The sequence below is a fragment of the Myotis nattereri genome (assembly GCF_964212035.1).
Source record: "Myotis nattereri genome assembly, chromosome: 16".
Lineage (NCBI taxonomy): Eukaryota > Metazoa > Chordata > Mammalia > Chiroptera > Vespertilionidae > Myotis > Myotis nattereri.
In genome coordinates, this window is record NC_138091.1 from 39,774,008 (window position 1) to 39,795,707 (window position 21,700).

The 21,700-nt window shown below is 38.9% G+C and overlaps 1 protein-coding gene across 1 annotated transcript in view; it reads left to right on the forward strand.

Annotated features, from left to right (window-relative positions):
* The window catches only part of CEP112 (centrosomal protein 112), a 296,754-nt gene that overhangs the window by 108,318 nt on the left and 166,736 nt on the right, over nucleotides 1-21,700 (forward strand). The window contains exons 18-19 of the mRNA XM_081109907.1: nucleotides 1,183-1,318; nucleotides 15,199-15,306. Of these exons, the coding sequence (XP_080966033.1) occupies nucleotides 1,183-1,318; nucleotides 15,199-15,306 (244 nt within the window). The remainder of the gene's footprint in view (nucleotides 1-1,182; nucleotides 1,319-15,198; nucleotides 15,307-21,700) is intronic.

Below are 21,700 nucleotides of genomic sequence, written 5' to 3' on the forward strand. Positions count from 1 at the left end.
ATAATATTTTCTATTTGTAAATCAGGATAGAAGTTATTAATTAAAAGCAACATGCTTTGTTGTACAAGGTTTTATTTCAAAACTATTTTTAAAATATATATTTTTAATATGGTCAATAATAGGTACCTGATTATAATTACAGTTTATGACTTTGACTTATGTGGCCATAAGTTAGTTATAAAGTAAATGAACTAAACTTAGTAGGTAAGAATGCGATGACATAGAGAAAATATTGGTCCTATTAAATTGAAAGTGTTTAAATACAACTGAGTTTCAATATTCATAGAACAAAGCTGATATTTCAGCTGTAAGTCATGTATTATTATAAACTATTGTCCAATATACTTTCTTTTCCATTTATAGACAGACTGAGCAAGCATAAGTAGACCTTTGAAAAATTGTAATCCCAATCATGAAATAGTCTTTCCAGGTGCTTTCAGGAGAACCCCCAAAATGTAAGAGTGACAGGGGACTCGTCTCTATAGTATGGCAGAGAAGTAGCTCTTGCAACCCAGTCTCCTGCAGTGGGCTGTTATTTATGCACAAACCAAGTAGCCCTTCCTCTGTGTCTGGTCTCAGGTCCTTCCCACAGAGTGTTCTAAGCAGCCACTCTCAGTTGTTTGGGTCAATAACACCAGAGCAAATGTCCATCCAACATTTGTAACAACTGTCCATCACATTTGCCAACCTAAGCCTAGGCTGAGGTACCCAAAATAATTTACACCACTTTAGGCTTTTCTCCTGTGCTCTTTTAATATTCAAATATTTGAGTATTCAAACAAAAGAATCCATGTATCTCAGGGATACCCTGAATAAAACTCAAGGCTTCCTGCTTCTTGTGTGGACTAATATAAGAAGGGTAAAAATGCACTTGGCCAAATTCAAGTTCCCGATGGCCATCGGAGGGCTCAGTCCGACGTGGAGATGCCTGCTTTCAATCAGTTTTGTTTTTAGGGAAATCTTTGAAAGTAGTTGTGCTTTGATCAGAACACATATTATGTGTCTATACCCTTTTTTTCCCCTGAGACAAGTAATGTTATTGTCAACTTATCAAAGAGAAGTTTTATAGAATTTGGATCAAAAAATTGAAATCTGAGTTTTGTTTTAGAGAAGGTTAAATAGTGTTCTTTCAAGCCTGGTTCTTTCATATTTGGACTCTGAAGCTTCTCTGAACTTTTCCAGGGAGAAAGAGGAGCAGCTGGCTCGTGTGACTGAGGTTCAGAGGTTGCAGGCCCAGCAGGCAGACGCTGCCCTGGAGGAGTTTAAGCGGCAGGTGGAACTGAACTCGGAGAAAGTCTATGCCGAAATGAAAGACCAGGTGAGGAGGCCACCGTACTGTCCTTTTTGAAAGTCACTCTATCAGTAGCAAGGCACATTCTGATCTTACATATGACAGAAGCATATTATTTTTTAAAAAAACCTTTACCAAAATTAGCTGTGCAATTGGGTCAGGAACCCAGAATGAGAAAGGGACATTAGCCTTGGCAGAGGACACCCCCTTCCACAAGAGCCTCAAAGGAAGAGGTGGCCCCTAGTGGCCAAGAACCAGAGCCCCTTGGAAAGGGGTCAGCCAGCGGCTTGCCCTGCTCCTAGCAGGGCACATGCAAGGAAAGGAGCTGTGCCTTGCTCCTCCCAGGCCACTGGGGGCGCTGTAATCAGCAGCTCCCTGTTGAGGGTGAGTGGAGGGAGACAGTGGAGAGCACCTAGAGCTGTGTGGACAAGGAGATGGGTCCTCTTTCTTTCTTCAGGATTCCTTGATTCAACCTTCACTTCATGCCCGAATAACCATTTTAAGGTTGCATCTACACATGTGGTAATGGCAAAAATGTATCTCACTTTGGGAGCTGGATCAGTCTACAGGTGAAATCGGGTTTTGTAGAGCAAGGATTCAGGTTAACCATGTGTGTTTGTTCATGTTCCATGAATAGTGTTTTATTGATCAGTTATGGCAGATTATTTTCAACTGGTCGTTGAGGTAGACAGAGGCTGTCTTCAATTCTTGTAAAGGGTGTGTCCCAAAATGCACGCAAGAAGTAATTTTGATAGAAAACACAGATTTATAATTAAAAATTGTAAATTTTTTATTGATTCATAAAGTATATAGTATAGGGTTATGTATGGAATAGCATATCGGGTAAATGGATTATCATGTCACGATAGCGAGCACCATTAACTGTTACTGCCTGAGCAGCCACATTTTCGAAGAAGAATGGTCCGATGATGCCTCCAGCCCAAAATCCGCACCAAACAGTGACACGTTGTGGATGCATTTGTTTCTCAACAATCACTCGTGGATTTTCTGAACCCCAAATGCGACAATTTTGTCAATTAACCAAGCCATCAAGATGAAAATGAGCCTCATCGAAATTCAGCCACATTTATGCAAAACGGTCATGGAAAATTTCAACAAAAGAGTGTGTATGTGCCAGCAAAGCCGTGGAGGCCATTTACCCATAGAGAGTTAGAAACATCGATGAGAGAGAAACATTGATCAGCTGCCTCCTGCACACTCCCCACTGGGGATGTGCCCGCAACCAAGGTACATGCCCTTGACTGGAATCAAACCTGGGACCCTTGAGTCCGCAGGCCGATGCTCTATCCACTGAGCCAAACCGGTTAGGGCGTACAATTTTTAATTAAAAACCTGTGTTTTCTATCAAAATTACTTTTTGCGTGAATTTTGGGACACCCTTTACAAGTTAGTGGCATGTTTTTCAGTTTTAAGAGAAAATAAGAAATTGAAAAAGAATAAAGGGAACAAACACCAAGGTATACAATCACGAAGAATCAACAGTTGTTGACACTGTTTATTTAAACTAAATCTTTTCAGATGACGTTTTAGTTTGCTTTGTTGTTCATGTCTAATCACATTACTCTCTCCACCTCAGAGAAAAACCACTATAACTAATTTAATATGTAATATTTCAGCCTATTATTCTATGTGCATAAATCATATTGATGTATGTTGTATTTGATGTATGATGCATTTTTATACTTTTATTTTTAAAAAGTTAGATAAGTACTACAGGTTTTATATATTTTGTTTACTCTTTTATGTTCAGTTTTATACAGTTGTGCCCTATCTATGTTGATTTTGTACAGTCCCTTTAACACTAAATGTATTTTATCATATGAATATACCATACTTTATTTATCATATCCTTGACTCAAGGGTGTTTAGTTAATTTCAAGTTTTCTTTTTTTTTTAAGGTATGTTTTTATTGACTTCAGAGAGACGAGGGAGAGGGAGAGAAAGATAGAAACATCAATGGTGAGAGAGAATCATTGATCGGCTACCTCCTGCACACAGTGCACTAGGGATTCAACCTGCAACCTGGGCATGTGCCCTGGACCGGGAATTGAACTGTGACCTTCTGGTCCATGGGTTGAAGCTCAACCACTGACCCACACCAGCCAGGCCAAGTTTTATTGATCATAAAGAACGTTGCAGTACTCGTTTGTGATTTAACTTCTGGCTGGAGTTATCTTCCTCAGGAGCCCCGCTCACACACTGGGTCGTAGAAACTTCCCGTGGAAGGTTATGACTGAGCTCTGTGGTTTTACTAGCTAGGAAGTGGGGTTTCTTGTTGTTATTGTCTTGATTCAGATTTCCCTTCATATTGAGTCCTGTGAATTTGGGTCCTGAGAGTAGTGTCTGAGACCCCATTTTCTTTGTTTCTTCACTCACTGCCTGGGACAAAAGTGAGATTCCTGCTGAGAATTTGTACTGAAGGGTGACTTTCAGTTCTGGCCACATGATGTGCCTCTCTTCCCAGCTGCTCGCTGCAATCAGAGCCCAGGCTCTGGAAGGGATATCTGGGCCCAATATGCAGGGAGCTGCATAGGAAACTCTGATTGGCTTGACACCTAGAGCGTTACAGAAAATATTAAAGGAGGGGGCCTTCAGTAAGTTTTAAGTATACATTTAAGAAAGCTAAGAATGAGGTGTTTGAAACTGCTACGGCTGGCAGAACCACTTTCTGAGAAAAACTGAGACTCTGAAGGGCACCTTTGGCTTAGTTAATGCACCTCTCGGGCTGATGCTGCAATATTAAGGCATCAGAGAATTCATGGGGAAGGAAGGAGAAAAAACAAGAAACAAACAGTAGGACTTGTGAAAGCATTCTGCAAGACAAGAAAAAGCAGCAGCATTTGTATCCAGCAGTCATACAAGAAAAGCATACTTCTGAAAATGAGCTACTGTATAATTCAGAAAAATAATTCAGAAACATGGTATCTTTATAAGAAGACATGATTTATAGGAAAGAGGCTACAGATCAAGTAAAATTAATGCAGTGAAACCTGGATAAGTCTGGAGAAAGAATTAAACCTCAAATAGAGGTAAGAATAAAATGCAAATCCTGCAAATTTCTAAGCAGGATGAAACTGGCAACAATTTTAGAAAAATAATGGAGTAATGCTTCAGAGTATTGGAGAAAGGTATGACCTAATTTTACATATAACCGAGGAGTTTTTCACTTGCAAAATCAACAGGAAAACATTTTTTTTAGTACGTGCTCACATAATGTATACCACTTATTTCTTTTCTGGAAAAAATTGTATGAGCACATCAACCAATCCAGAGAAGAAGCAAAAGACATCACACACCTGGGGAGAAAAGTTGAGAACAATGGAATTCAACAAACCAGAAACAAATTTAACTGTTAAAAATCTAGTTATAAGATTGAATGCTAATTTTACTGTTATTAAATACAAATGTTATTAAATACAAATTTAATAATGACTTAAATTTAAATCCTTACATTACATTAACAAAGTTCAAGAAGTAGGTGAATAGTGAGAGGGTAAGAGGAGAATAATATGCTAAAACACTTTGCCGTGGAGGAGTTGAGACTCAAAGGTTCTTAAAATTAGGGAAATGTAGGTTAAAATAATTTTGAAATATATAAACATGGGCATAAATAAAATTAAGAAGATACTACATTCTCATAAAAAGATTGAGAAGATAAAAATCTGAGAGGCAATAACTGCCCAAGGAACAGAAACAGACACAGAACAAAATGTCCAAAATGAAACAGTATTTAATGATAATAATAAATATTAATAGGGTAAATTTTTCTAGTGAAAAAGGTATTGATTAGTTGACTTAAATCCATTTCTTCTGTGTGTGGGGGAGTGGGGGGGGGAGGTGTCCAGTGTTAGTTACGTTCCAAAGCCTTTGCTCTGCTGTTTGGGGTCTGTTTCTACTCTCCCCCTAAGGAATGTATCTGAGACTGGGGTGGTGATTTAAAGGACTCCACCTAATGGCTGCAGGCACTCATGAACAGTCTTCAGAACACACCATACATTTGCCACAAAATAATTTTAAATACATTTTAAAAGGATTAAAAATCATACAAATGTGTTCTTTAACCCCAATGATAATAAATAAATCTGGGAAAGCCCTACATATTTGGAAATTAAATAACATACTTATGAAAAACTCATGGATCAAAGAAGATATTATAAGGAAAATTAGAAAATATTTTGAACTAAATTAAAATAATGCAGGGTGGGGCAAAAGTAGGTTTACAGTTATGAACATGCAAAGCAGAGTTTATTCTTATATTATTTATTATTGAATTATTTTTCATACAAACAATTGTAAACCTACTTTTGACTGAGACTATATGGCATATCAAAATTCGTGGAATGTAGCTAAAGCAGTACTTAGAGAAATATTCATAGCTTTAAACATCTATACCCAAAAAGAAAGTTCTCAAATCAGTAACCTAAACTTCATTTTAAGAAACCAGAAAAAAAAAAGCAAGCTTCTGACCAATAAAGAAGAAAGGAAATTATATTAAGAAATAGAAAATAGAAATTCACTGAAGCCTAGGTTGGTTCTTCACAAAGATACACATAATTGACTTTCTGTATCATTACCTTGACTTACGGAAAAAAAAAGTGACAAGAGACAAATTACCAACATTAGGAATGAAAGAGGAGAGGACATTATAAGCAGATAATTTTAAAACTTTATGCCAACAAATTATACAATTTAGGTGAAATGGACAGATTTCTAGAAAGCTGCAAATTATTTCAACTGTCTCAAGAAGAGATAGAAAATCTGAATTATCCTATAGTACCTAAAGATATTTAATTAGCAAAGAAAAGCCTAGGGCCAGATGGCTTCACTGGTTAAATTCCATCAAATATTAAGGAAAAAAATTTAGTTTTATTAAAACTCTTTCAGAAAATTGAGGGGGGAAAGAACACTTCCCAATTCATTCTTTAAGGCAGCGGTTCTCAACCTGTGGGTCGCGACCCCTTTGGTGGTTGAATGACCCTTTCACAGGGGTCGCCTAAGACCATCCTGCATATCAGATATTTACATTACGATTCATAACAGTAGCAACATTACAGTTATGAAGTAGGAACGAAAATAATTTTATGGTTGGGTCACAACATGAGGAACTGTATTTAAAGGGCCAGAAGGTTGAGAACCACTGCTTTAAGGCAACTATTACTTTAATATCAGCCAAAGATATTCCAAGACAACCACCTAGTAGTATCTGTCGTGTATGTAGACACAAAAACCCTTAATGATATTTTAGTAAACTGAATCCAGAAACAGATAAAAATCATCATACACCACCATAAAGTGCAGTTTATCCCAGGAATCCAAGGTTGTTTTAATGTTTGAAAATCAATATCATATTGCTTATTAATAGATTAAAGGATAAAACCACACGTTTTTCTCACCAGAGACAGAAAAAGCATTTGAGAAAGTTCAACATTATTCATGGATTTTTCAAATGTTGACAAATTAGGTCTAGAAGTGAACTTACTCAGCATTAGCTAATAAGGACAGCTGTGAAAACCCTATGGGTAATATACTTCAATGTTGAAATACTTAATACTTTTCCTCCTAAGTACAAGGAAAAGATGTTTGCTTTTGCCACCCTCTTCAATATTGTATTGGAGAATTTAGATGGTGCAGTAAAGGGGGAGGGGGAAGTTGCAGATTGGAAAGGAAGACATACAGATGTCTTCAGATGACACGATCCTGTATGGTCAAAATCATCAAAGAAATACTAGAACTAATTAATAATTTGAACATGTTTGCAGGCTACAAGATCAATATACAGAATTCAGTCATACATCTATATACTGGCAATGAAATATCTAAAAATGAAATTAAGAAAACAATTTAATTCATAGTAGCATCAAAGAGAATCAAATATTTATAAACAAACTCATGAAACATTTTGAAGACTTTTGCATTGAAAATGATAAAATATTGCTAAGAGAAATTTTAAGAGATCTAAATCAATGCGGGCTATGCTGTGCTCATGGTTTGTCAAGATGGCAGTTCTCCAAGAGTTGATGCATAAATTCTGTGCAATCGCTGTCAAAATCCCAATGCACTTTTCTGCAGAAATTGACAATAAGAAATATTTGTTTTCACTAGTAAATTTTTTAAAAAGTAATTTAAAGTAGCAACAGGCTATTTTCCAACTAATGCATAGGAAGGAATCCATGAAGGCCAGGAAATAGGCAGTGTATTTCTGACAGGAGTGTAGGTTATATAACCCTTCTGAAGGGTTGGTTCAACATTGTGTTTATCATTTGCCTCTTCTACTTCTAGGACTTTATCTTTTAGGACTACAAAGTGTGTTCAAGGATGTTTATTCTGGTGTTATTTATTAAGAAGAAAAATTGGAAAACTGTCCAAAAAGGTGGAGAAAATGTACAAATTGATACCAAAAAAATGTTAAGATAAAGAAGTCTGGGAATTGTGTGGCAAAACTAAAAGCCCTGGAGATAATGTCATCTCAGGAACCATTAAATTAAGGACCCTACTCAGCCACAGAATGAGACTGCCATGAAATAAGGAAAGCCAGGGATGAAAGATAGTATTTGTGGAATTGATTCTGGAACCTCTAATTGGTCCACTTCATATATGTGACTCTTCTGCTCTGTGCCGGGCCTGAGGTCTGTCTTCTGTCTTCCTTCACCAATCCTGCCAGACCCTTTTGACTCCCACTTCTTGACGTTAAGAGTTCGTGTATGTTTAGGCATCTAGGATTCTAGGTATCGTAGCTCTCTGGGCTGGTTAAATGATCTGATGCAAAGCCCTACTTGGTGCGTGCCTCTGGGGTCCCCTTTCTCCCTCACTAACCCTGCACCTGTGTCCGGTCACTGTGAGCAGCCCTTTACTAGGCCTGGTCTGTCCAGTGAGGCAGTATTCAGACTCCTTCAAGGTAATAGTGATGGCAGCCGATAAACAGGAAATTATTTCAATTGTCTTCTGTTGAAGAAATGCTCTTCAGTGGTTTCTATAGTGAATAGTTTTGCCAAGTGCAGTTGAGTTTCTGAAATAGAGAAAGCACCTTTGTTGTGAGTATAATAAAAAAACACACTTATAATGGAATTCTTACAGTTAGGCTCATTCACAAATCAAATAATTCCTACAGAGCAAATTTATCGAACATTGAACAAACTATGTTGAAACATGGTAAATTATAATCCTCTATTCCAGATTATCAGTTGATTCTAAAAGAAAATCAGCAGACTCATTATTTAGAGAATCATAATGCTTTCAGATTTTCTACAATCTATATTAACAGTCTTTCTTTTCTCTTGTTGTTTTGAACTGCTGTTTTCTCTTCTTACCAAAATCTTTTGTGTAGAAGCCAGCAGAGCTTAGGGCATCTTTTCCATTTGGAAACTGCTGCAGACAGCAGACAATGGGATTTGAATTAAAAAAATAAAAGCTTTGAGTTTGTTTTTGAAAGTGAATTGCTGTTTCAAAAATGAGGGCCATGAGAGAAAATGGAACAGATTTAAACTTAAAAAAAACAGCTTCACACTGTTAATTTCATTTTGAAGAACTTTTTTTTTTTTACCTCATTTAAAATTGCTTAAATAACCTAATTTTTACTCCAATGCACAAATCCTCTGTGTTAGCTGTCAGAAATTAGTTGTGTAAAACATACATCTTTTAATTGTGAAAATTTAACACTCTGATAGAATTATTTCTGTATATATGTATATAGTCATATTTTTAAAGGAATGGTGTTCATATTTATGTATTCTCTGTGAAACAAATAAATGGCTGAAAAAGATAGCTATATTTTTGAAGTACTGGCAGCAATTACAAAGTGAAACTTATTCATCCTGTGAACTGACTGCATGAATGTCAGCTAACTGGTTTCTCCTGGGGCTTCCTCTAGCCAACTCACTTTTGTAGTTAATTTTTCTCCTCTTGAAAATGCACCCTCGTTAAATGGCATTTGCTGCTAAATATCTGGCTTTCAATTTTATTTCGTTCTCTTTGTAATCGTTAGCTACACGATGTTAGCTTTACACTCGGAAAACCACTGGTTTGCCATGAAAACAAAATTCTAAACACCACTGTTGACTAGTGACGTTTCTTCTGGCTCTAGTAAAATTGAAACTGGTTAGCTGTTTCTTACATTCTTAGAGATTATATGTTTAGTTCATCATCCAGTTATTGCTATTGAATTAATGAAAAAAAATTCTGAAGTTACCAGGAGAGAAGAATGCCATCTGGATATTTCTGTGCCAGTAGGTGTAGATGGATAACAAACAGACTCCATGAAGGAGAGAATCAGTGTACAGACCGTTCACTGTGGCTTAGACCTCAGTGCTCTTATTCTTTAAGGGTCAGCTGCTTCGTGCATTTTAAATACGTTTCTTAGACCAGGTTTAAGATGATAGATTCAATATAAATGCAAGCATTTTCTCTCAGCTATTTTTTTTTATGACAATGAAGAAATCTCTCTACCCTTTTAACATTTGGAATTTTGTCTTTACATGAGTTTAGGTAGCAGAGGTAAAATTCAGAATTCTATTGAAACTAGAGGCCCAGTGTGCACGAAATCATGCTCGAGTAGCTCGCTTCTGCTTGCCTAAGCTGGCCTCCCTGCCCTCTGACACTCGTAGCTCTCTGCCACTAGTAGCTCGTGCCCCACCCCACCTGCCGTGAGAGCCGCTGCTTGTTTGGTTGTGACGGCGTTACGGCATCACGGCCACGGGCCTTTTATATAAGAGATGGTTCAATATTGTGATAATCGATTCCAAATGACAGCATCCAAAGAATAGCTACAAGTATTTGGCTTTGATAAACAAAATTAAAGAACCCCCCCAAACACAATTTATTAAAAGAAATCTTAACTTTTATCCTTAAATGCTTAATAGAGTAGTAAGTGAAACTTTTTCCTAATAATATTCATCAATGACTAATCTCTTTTGCTGAAGAAAAATAAGTCAAAAACATCTCTAAGAACATTGGACCAGAAAAACATGTCATTCTTTCTGTATTTTGCATATTTTAATGGTTATCAATTGTGAAAATAGTAACATTATTATTTTTTAATACTTCAATTGTTTTAATGACTTACTGGCCAAGGACTCAACACACTTGATTTAGTCTTCCTTTCATTTATCAAAAATTTATGAATGCTTGCCGTATAACAACTCAGCCATTGTTGTAGATTCTGGGAATGTAAAGATTAAAACATGTTGGTGGCTTGTTGATAGACCAATGCATGAAAGTGTACGATTATAATAGGTAGTATAGCTAGTGGAATAAGTAGGTCATTAAGAGATAACAGAGGAGGTACCCATGTGAGTTATGCATTTATTCACAATTATGGCTTCTTTGTGTAACTGAATTTCTCAAATGTTTACTTGCTAAAATATTATTGGTAATTAATTTAACAAGGTCACCTATTAGATCGAATATACGATTCATTTTTATTTCTATATACAGGTAACCAACAAATAAAAAACAAACTTTGAAAAAGGCATCATAGTATCAGGAAACTTCACTTATCTATGAATAAATCTAACAAAATAGGTGCAAGGCCTCTATTTTAGAAACTAGAAAATATTATTGAGAGAAACCAAAGGAGACCTACATAAATTGAGGGATGTGTCGTGTGTGTGTGGATTTGAAGAGTCAATGTTATACTAATGTCACTCCACACAATTCTAAAAATCAAAACATTAGCAGTGCTTCTGGGGAGGGAGGGAGGGAGGGAAACTGACAAGCTGATTCTAAAATGTGTTTGAAGACCCACCCCACCCACCCTCCCCTCCCCCACACCCCTGCCCTTCCCGAGGGCAGCAGCCATGGCCAAGAAAGAGATAAGCGCTAGCCGCGGGGCTCCGCCTGGGCTAATGGCACCGACTTGGACTTGGGTCCGATGTGGCATTTGAAGAAAGAGGGCGTGGGTCAATAATCAACCCGCACTTACTCCTCCAAACTGCTGACACGACTCTCACGCTTCTCAATGCAGCCAGCTGCCTGCAGGGACGGCCAGCTCTCTGTGAGACCTGCCAGGGAAGGGATGGCCGGCCAAGGGGTCGAGGGCACCGAGGGAAAAATCCCTCCTGTCGATGTTCCATGGCCAGAAACTACCCTTGGCTGCTGCTGTGTCCTTTCCAGGCAAATCCCGCAGCCATGCACCCGGCTCCACCAAAACCACTGAGGTTTTCTTTGCTGAGAAGACCCCATGGCTCCCCAGATTCCCCCCCAAGTCCCCGTGCGCCCAGCCTCCCGCCCACGGGGACCGGAAGAAACCCCTTTCTCAGCACTAGAAGAATATTTGGAACAGCGAGGGCGTGCTGCTGCCTTCTCAGGGGTCTTCTTGTGAAGTGTCTGAGAGGCCACCGTGGCTGGAGCGCTGGCTGGGCAGCCAGGGGCCAAGGTGAGGAGCGACTGTTGGCAAGAGGAGGCATCACAACCCCCAAATGGGGAGGACAGTTCGTGAGGAAATGCACTTGCCTGGGAGGGTGAGGCCGGCGCTGGGAGGGTGAAAAGGGGCTAAGCTTTCTTATAGCTACAGTTTAGCTGTAACAGTGTAGCTCTAGCTCTTGGAGGAAAAGCCGGTGCTCTCTGTATGTGGCTGTTGGTTTCCTCGCACTGTGCACACTTTCGTACAGAACCAGCTGGAGAGTCCTCCCTTGATATTTATTCCGCTTGCTAGTACTGAAGCAACAATAAAAAGATGCCTTTAACAAAAATAAAAAAAATAAAGACAATGTGTATGAAGATGCAGAGGCCTAAGCACAGCTGCGGCAGCCTGGGAGAGCGTACACCCCAGGTCCGAGACTAAGTACGCGGTAGTAATGAACGCCGTGTGGTTTGGGCGGGAGGGTGACCACTGTTACAGAAGAAAAAAAACAAAAATAGGCACATCTATGATCAATCTGATTCCTGTCAAAGAAAGTATTGCGGTGCATCAGGGAAAGAATGATCACTTAATAAACACTGTCGATTGGATGGCCACATGGAAATATGGGGATCTTGCCTCTTATCTCACTCCAGTCACAGAATGAATTCTAGGATTGTAGATACACAGAGATAGGTAAAAGAATAAAACTTGCAGAAGGAAATGCAAGAGCATTTTTGATAATTGGAACTACTAGGCAAGGATTTTCAAAATAGAAAACAGAAAGACATAAAAATAATATTGTTAAATGTAAATTCATTAAAAAAACAGGAGACCAGTAGAAAATGAAAAGGCAGCCTCAGAGTGGGAGAGGATATTTGCAATCCAGACATTGAACAAGAAGTTCACATCCAGAATAGCTAAAAGTGCTACAAATCAATAACAAAAGGACAGGCCTTAGACATATTGGCAGTCTTATATAAATTAATGATCTCTCACAAAAGAGCTCTAGATATAATCGATTATTGTGTTCATTGATTTTCATTGTTAAGGATATTCGTTTTCAGTCTTTAAAACACAGAAATAATGATCTTTCTGCTAGCCTATCTACCTACCCACCTACCCACCTACCTACCTGTCTCTACATATATCTGGAAATATTTGAAGGGCAATTTCTTATAATTTATCTAAATATGTATTAACTGCATGAAAATGTATTTTGAATTTGTATACAATTGTATATTAGTATTTGTATAATATAAATTGTTAATGTCAAGTTACTCAGAATATAATAACATGGATACTGTACTAGAGAAAGAGCAGTAACTTATTATGACCATATTTGACAGAGACTGCCAGATGTTGGCCCAATATTCATTTGTACTTTTAGGGCAACATTAGACACAGCTTTAAAACTGCAGTCTCTGACCTTGTAGGTGGAGCTTGCCTTTTATTAATATTGTTCCAGTGAATCAGATGCAAACGGCATCATTAATTTGCTACTGACAGGTTCTGCAGCAAAGCCCTTAAAAGGGTATTTGACTCAGCTGACAGGGGCCCTCGGCCCTTATCCTGTCCCCTTCCCCCTCTGCCCTTTCCTTCCCAGATGTTCAGAGCTGCAGAAGCATTTCACAATCATTACGGGAAGGTTGGATGGCAGAGACCTTAACCCTGACATCTTTGAACTGCCAATATAGCAGCCTATTTTTGAACTTTTTGTTACGTGAGGAAAACATAAAGGGCCTGTGTTGTTTAAGCTGTGGACACTTGGGTGTTCTTTTACATGTAGCTAAAGTAATGCCTGAGTCACCCTCTAAGGAAACTGCAGCACCCTCTTTACCTCGTTGTTACTGCTTTAAACACCAGCCATTCACAGAAATGCATCCAAGCCCTTTGCTGCTCCTAATTTGACCACCACGTTTTACTCTGAGGTTTTTGGAAGCCAGAGTTACACAATAAAAGGAGTGTGGTGTTATTTGTTTTAAACACTTGGAAGTTGAATGGAATATGGAATGATGTATGATAATGCAGAATCTCTTGTATCTATGGCAACTGAGAACTCTGTGTTTCTATACAGCTTTGAGTATTTTACAAGAATTGTTTTTTTATTATTTTGTTAAATTGTGGAATAAGAATGGAGTGGGCTCTTGCATTCTCGGTCAGTATAACCTAAAATAACACATTTCATTACCTTATAATATCAGTTATTTATTTTGAATTTTTCTTAATGTTTAGGTATAAAAAGTCTTTTCATGTGCTTTCAATTGTTTGCTATTTTGATTACAGAAGGCTAGAGGCCCGGTGCATGAATCCGTGCATGGGTGGGGTCTGGCTGGCCCATCCTGATTGGGGTTTGAAGGGGCCGATCGGGAGCAGGGCCAGCCAGGGGAGGGGCTGCCCCCTGGTTCAACTCCCAGTTGAACTCCCGGTTGGTCGAACTCCCAGTCAAGGGGACAATTTGCATATTAGCCTTTTATTATATAGGATAATTCTGTTTTCTTGATAGAAGATATTCTATTGTACAAACTTTGAGTATAGAAAACTCTTCATTTTTATTTTAAGTATTTAATATTTGAAATATTTAAATATTTATTATTTATTTTACTATTCAATCTGTGCTGAAGAAACATAAGAACCAAAAATCAATTTCCTATAAAGATCTCTCTTAAAAGTACTAAATAAACCATGTCTTCCCACCTTGATTTATCTTCTCTTTTTTCTTTCCCTCTTGCTTTTGCCTGCTCTTTCATTCATCCTTAAGAATTGAATACAGCATAACAAGGCAATTAATTAATAATTAAGATTCAAGAGAAAGAATTATATCCTAGTTTCTTTTACTAGAGAGGGAGCACAGGATCTAGATGAGTAAACGAAGCTCAAACCTTCGAAGCATTTCCATAGTACAGAGAAAAACAGTGTCCTAGAGAAATACAGATGTCAAGTCCTGGAGCCCAGAGAGGACGACACATTCCTATCAGTTGGAAGGATTATAGGAACCTCAGAGAAGAGAAGAGACATGAGTCAACTTTCAAGATGGACTGTTTGAAAGAGGAAACGCATGAAGGGACACGCCTGATAGTGGGAGATCCAAGATTGCCATGGATTGTTTGGGAAACGCCAACGTTGTTGGAGTGTAGGGAGGGTAGATTTCCGAGGCCAAATTAAAAAGCCACCTGCTTGAGGTTTAATGTGAAAAGCACTGAAGGAGAGCCTTGTAGCCCACATCTTGAGTTAGAAACCAACAAAAATGAAGTGGGCTTGACTGTGCTTCCTTAAACAACTTCTTAGGAAATTCATTTTTTATCACAATACTGATTATCTATGGGCCAACAATCATAGAACTTAGTCAATTACATATTAACTTTTTATTTTCTTGACTTAAACAATTAAAATATACCAAAATAACAGGTATATCTTTTATTACTTTTATCATCTTTAAATGCATCATTATGATTGGTGAGGTATTTAAAATTTGTCATTTTAGTGAATGGACAAATAAAAACATGGAATATAAATTTTTCAAAATTTGATGTTTGATTTTTTAATTCTGTAGATGGAAAAAGTGGAAGCAGATCTAACTAGATCTAAGTCTCTTCGTGAGAAACAATCAAAGGAGTTTTTATGGCAGATGGAGGATGTCAAGCAAAGATATGAACAGCAGGTAGGTCCTTCATTTTGGTGATGCCATTTAATTCTTAAGGCATGTATAAACTCTTCTAAATACCTCTTTATATCACAAAATCGCTGTACATGAAAATATTACTAGAACATTATTACCAATATATATGAAATATTTAAAATATTTGTTTCAATGAAATCCAAAAACATCTTCAGCCTTAGTGTTAATAAAAATTCAAATTAGAATTGACAGTGTACCATCGAAAGTTGGCAAAAGTTTAGAAAAATTATACTTTTCATAAGTTGCTAGTGGCATTATAAATTATGCAGCCTTTTGGGAAGGATTTTGGTTGTACCCTTCAAGAGTTATAAGAAATGTTTACACCTTCTGGCCCAGTTATCCTCAACCTTGAAAATCAGACAGAAGTATTTAAACAATGATGTTAATTATTTGTCAGATGATGGAATCATGGATGATTTTTTTCTGTACCTCCCACTTTCCATAGTGTGACAGTGTCAGCTCCTTTTTAGTGTGACAGTTGTTTTTTAGTGTACAGATACATGCATATAAATTTGTTTGAAAGAATTTTAAGCTTCAAAGGCTTTTCTCAGAATGATAAACTTAAAAATCTACCAAACTTTTGTCTTTTATAGTCTTGGTCAAAAATAATAAGGAAAATCAATTCCTTAAATAATTTCTACTATTAATAGAAATTAGACCCTATTGCCTCAATTTTTCTGTATTTAATTTTCATGAGAAAGAGATAAATGATATAAATGTTACACAAGTGTATAACAGGAATTTTAAAAAGCCACCCTGGGATCGCTCAGGTCAGTGCAGGATGCACCCATTTTTATCCTTCCTGTGTCCAGAGGCCTGTGCATTTGAATCGTTGTTGAGAATGAAGACTCCAGGCAGAAACTAACTCAGAAGACATAAAGGCAGGAGTGTGAGCTAGTAGATTTTAGAAAAATATATGTCCATATGATAATATACAAAACTTATAACTTTTTTTTTTAGCAGAAAATTCTGTTAACTGCAACAGTAGTCCCCAATGTTAAGGTTTGTTTTATTTTTACTGTGAAAGTTTATCAGGAGAAAGGATAGGCCTGTGGTAGTGGTCCTTACAAGCCAGCACACATTCTTTAAAAATGAAGCTGATTAGTGTCCAGCTGATGTGGCTCAGTGGTTGGGCGTTGACCTATGAACCAGGAGGTCATGGTTTGATTCCTGGTCAGGGCATATGCCCAGGTTGCAGGCTCAATTCCCAGTAGGGGGCGTATAGGGGGCAGCTTATCAATTATTCTCTCTTATCATTGATGTTTCTATCTCTCACTCTCCCTTCCTCTCTGAAATAATAAAAGAATATGTATTTTTAAAATGAAGCCAATTAAGCTCATTTCCTTCTTTGATCAGGAGGGCCAGGCTGATGGAAAGGGAAAGAGGAGTAGATGTACTATATCTGGATCTCACTGAGCCACCTGACAAGGTCCTTCATGAAGGAAATAGAGGAATAGGGTTTAGATAATGGTAAATGCCTGTGGTTAGGTGTGTTTGAAGGGCCATCTCTGAATGACAAGTATCCACTTGAGGTGGAATTTCTACATGTGTCAGTCACTGGATGATGACACAGAAATAAAGTTTCCTTCTTGGAGTTTAAACAGCTGAAATTAAGAAGATGAAATTTATTGGGATTGAATATAAAATCCCATGCTTCAGTTTAGAAGATCATCTGCAGAAAGTATGTGGAGGGGAAGGTGTAAGGGATGTGAGTGGTGTAAGGTGAGGGTGACAAAGAAGACATAAACACCTGGGACAATGGGATAAAAGAGGTGAGAGACATGGTAATATACTAGTGACCTGGTGCACAGATTCATGCACATTGAAAGGAAATTAATTAGAAGGTGGCTAGTGGGGCAGGATTGGGCAAGGCAGGCCGGACACGCTCTGGAGCCAACCTCCCATAGTCCCTCCTGGCCGGCTGCACCTGGGGTGAGCTGTGGCTTGAAGGGCGTCTGTGGAGTGAGTGGGGTCCCTCTGGCAGGTGGGGTCTCTCGGCCTGGCCAGCAGGGAACGGGCCGAAATTGGCTCTCTGACATCCCCCGAGGGGTCCCGGAGTGTGAGAGGGCGCTCTGCAAAGTTGTTGTCGTAGAGGGTGTGGAATGCAAATGCAAGTGTGCAGTAAACCAGATTGGGGGCCGACATGTCCCAGCAACAACATAACCCACGGCCGAAGGTGGAATTGCGTGGCCCTGCAAGGAATCGGGCTCCCTCCTCTCTGGGTTTGGGGTACATCACCCGAGAACTGCTGCTGCCAAGTCACTGCAGCTCAGCAGCTCCTGCATTTAGTGTCTTCCCCCTGGTGGTCATTGTGTGTCATAGCTACCAGTCGGATGGACACTTAGCATATTAGCCTTTTATATATATTTTATATATATTTTATATATATATATATCAGGTCGTATGAAGAAGAAATCAGTTCTGGTTGTCCATTTTATATAGGACACTGACTCAGACATGTTCAAAGGATTGCTGCACCGTCTAGAAAGGTTTGGAACTATGCCAGGGGAAAATTTAAAGGAATAGGATATTTAGCCAAGAGAAGACGAGACTAAGGAGAATTGCATATTTGTTTTTAAATTCAAGTCTATAATTGAGGAAGGTGTTACATTTGGGCTGTGTATAATAATTATAACAGCTAACAGTCAGTAGAACCTTCCTTATCTGGGCCAGGTACCGTTTCTACATGCTCTCTACGACCTGAGCACTTCCCATTGCACAGTAGTCTGTGGAGCAGGTGCCGCCAACTATTGTCTCCATATTCTAGTTGTAGAAACTGGAGCACATCCGGTTAGTAACCAGCCCAGAGTCCCGCACAATAAATAGATGATGGAATCTGAACCTGAACCTGAACCAGGCTCTTCATCTTCGCTCATGCGTCTAGGAAGCAGAGGCTGAGCCAGTGTGTGGATGGACTGTGAGGAGTATTTCTAGCAATTCTTTCCTGAGAACCACTCAAGTGGAGTTGTTTGGCCCATGAGCAAGTAGGTTTCCCCACCTGAGTGTGGAAGTAGCAGCCGGAGTGTTGTGGAGGGATGTGCACATTGAAGGGGACGTCCTATGCCAGGGTCAACAACGTTCACATTCTGGGCCTTTGCCTGACCAGACCTCAGCCCCTGTGCATGTCTGACAGATGCAGGCATCGCTCATTCCACCACCGACTCCCTATTGGCCCCCTTTCCAGGTGGACTGTCTTCTCTCTGTGCTTCCCATGACCTTCTCAGCTGCCGGTCAAGTGCACGTGTGACCACTTTTCTGTTATCTAGTCTTCCTTTTCTCTAAAATATGAAAATCTGAAGTGGTCAAATCTTAAATGGTCATAGCATTTCCAACTGCAGGGGTATTGAGATGCCGATCCCCCAGGCTTCTCCTATGGGCGCTGGTCCCTGGGGCGGTGAGCCAGTGCCCAGTGATGGGAAGCTGCATTCCTTTCCTGGAGGGTGGCATTCACATGATTATTTGTGGGAAAGCAAATAGTGTTACTATTGAGGTAACATTCTTTTTAAAACAAACATAGACTTTCCTGTTTTGTAAAATGCAAAGTTCTCATGAATTTTTCAGATAAAATAGGGCATTTCAAAGAAACTTCCAGCTTGCCCTCAGATCCCCCAGGGGGGTACCATTCATTTTCACCGCTGCTAGGGGTGCTTTGGTGGAAAAGTTTTAGAAGCACTCATCCGGTTTTATCCTCACATTTTATGAGGAAATCGACATCCAGAGAAATGAATGACTTGTGCCTTCTGGGCCTCCGTTTCTTTATTCAGTTTTAATTTTTGTGCCCCTCCCCTATAGAAAGCATCATGCCAGGAATTATAATGAAGTGAAAAAAGCAAAGTGCTATTTAAAAATATTTTAGCCAAAATGCAGGCATAAAGCGTGCAGATGTGTAGAGTGAAACATCAAACACATGGGATAAACACTCACATAAATATCCTGTAAAGCCCAAGCTTTCATCAAGATTTCCTGTTTCTTTCCTGTATAACCCATTGGAACAAAAGGACAATTCTGATTGTCTTTTCATAAACCTCATTCACTTTGGAGACAAACAACAAAGCAGGCATGCTGGGATTTCCTGAGCCATGAAGGGTTTTTTTGTTGTTGTTGTGTGTGTGTTTTTTTGCAATTCCATTACTCTTTAATCTTAGATTTTATATATTCTTTTTTCACTACAGAGCCTTTAAAAGGAAATGTAGTTCAACAGATAAACAAGTGGTGAAATTCTACAGAATAAGTAAATGTTTATTGTTGATTATAAAAAAACACCGAAGGGCCAACCCCTTACACATTACCATAAGGTAAAATAAATTAAAATTAAAATATACAGATAAGACACGTTTTTACAAAAAATATTGAACTCTATCTAAGAGGGTGTATTCCTAATTAATGAATTTTCTCAATTTGAGTGGCATGAGTGAACCATCGCTAAACTGAGAGGAAAAAGCTTCTTGCCTGTCTGGTGTGGCTCAGTGGTTGAATGTCGACCTATGATCCAGGAGGTCACGGTTGGATTCCTGATCAGGGCACATGCCAGGGTTGTGGAGGGTGTGCAGGAGGCAGCTGATCAATGATTCTCTCTCATCACTGATGTTTCTATCTCTCTCCCTCTCCCTTTCTCTCTGAAATCAATAAAAATATATTTTTAAAAAAGCTTCTTGAAGCATTTGACTATCTGAATCCTTCTTGGGTGTGTACTTGAAATCTGGCAGATAAAGACACAGAAAATGTAGGAATTTTTTTTTTTTTTTTTTTTTTTTTTTAGTTTTAAAAGCTCAGGATAAGTATTGTCACTCGTCACCTACAGGTGCCGGGTAAGCGTTTTTGCAGTGTTAACTGGGAACGGAAACATCGTTTCTCAGCTCTCCTTCACGCTCACTGTTGTGTCCCAGCCTTCAGCCCTCAGTGCATCCTGAGCTTTGGAGCTTCAGCAGGGTGGGCCCTGGCAGGTGATTGTTGACTAGAAAGGAAAAGGAATGGAGAAGCAGTATATGCTGGCAGGCCCTGGTTCCATCTCATAGCAGTCAGCACAGCAATATGAACTTTTAAATGAGAGAGCTTGCGTGACTAAAGCGAACTGTTGACTGACAGGTTGCATGCATGGCTCTTTGTGTTGCAGCAGATATCTAACTCTAGAGCCACGTGGCCACCCACAGATGACAAATTCTATTTCTACTCTTGACACACTGCCGACTTTTTACTTTTTACTTTGTGTGTGTGTGCCTGTTTCTATGAAGAAGTTGTTCTGAACATCAGACCATACTGTGGTATTTTCTGTGCTAAGTTGTACTTTTCCTCTGACTCCAAGATCTCAAAACAAATTGTCCATAAGTTTATCTTTACTGGAGTCCTTATCTCGCATGAAATGTAATGTCCAATAGCACATTTTACATCATATTATTGCAACAACAAAAAAAATATGCCAACATGTAAGGCCACAGAATCAGTAGTGAAATGCTGCTAACTTTGCAGTGGACTCTGTCCCATTGGAGCTAAATTTCTGGAGCTCTGGAGAATTTGGTAACTTATTTTGACATTTCAAAAGTGCTGTTTTGCAAATGCAGATGGGAAACTGCTCAGAGACATGACCTGATGATCTAAGTTATATTCTTACATGGAAAAGCAGGGTGGGTGTGATGCACTTGTCTTTGAGTATGGATCTTAATGAACTATGTAAAAGTAGTACTAAATTTCACAAGAAGCAAAATTTGTTCACTGGGAGCCCTTGAATGGGAGGTGGGATGATGTGGAAGTATTATCTGGCAAACCCTATAGACAAGCCCTTATCTTTCAATGGCTAACACTTTAAAGCGAAGTGCCCTTGAACTGTCATTAGTCTGATGTATGTAATTGTTCACAATATTGAACTGACCTTCATCTCTTCTTTAAGTATGAAGCACGTTTACAATAGTTTGTGATTTCACTGGGAAGTGATCTTCTCTACTACTATAGTCATCTTGATCCAAAGTGGTGATGCCAGAACTTCCTTGGCATAGTATTGAGGAAGAGCTCAAAATTCTCATGAAAATGAGAATATTAGAATAATTTTTTTTTACTTTGGACCAGGAGGGCCTGGACCAGGGGTGGGCAAACTTTTTGACTCGAGGGCCACAATGGTTCTTAAACTGGACCGGAGGGCCGGAACAAAAGCATGGATGGAGTGTTTGTGTGAACTAATATAAACATCATTACATAAAAGGGTATGGTCTTTTTTTTTTTTTAGTTTTATTCATTTCAAACGGGCCAGATCCGGCCCGCGGGCCGTAGTTTGCCCACGGTTGGCCTAGACAATACCTCCACAAAGGTGCTGAGGAATGTACTCACAGTGGGGACACCAGTATCATCGAATAACTGTGTGCTGGATTCCTCTGTATACAAGGGC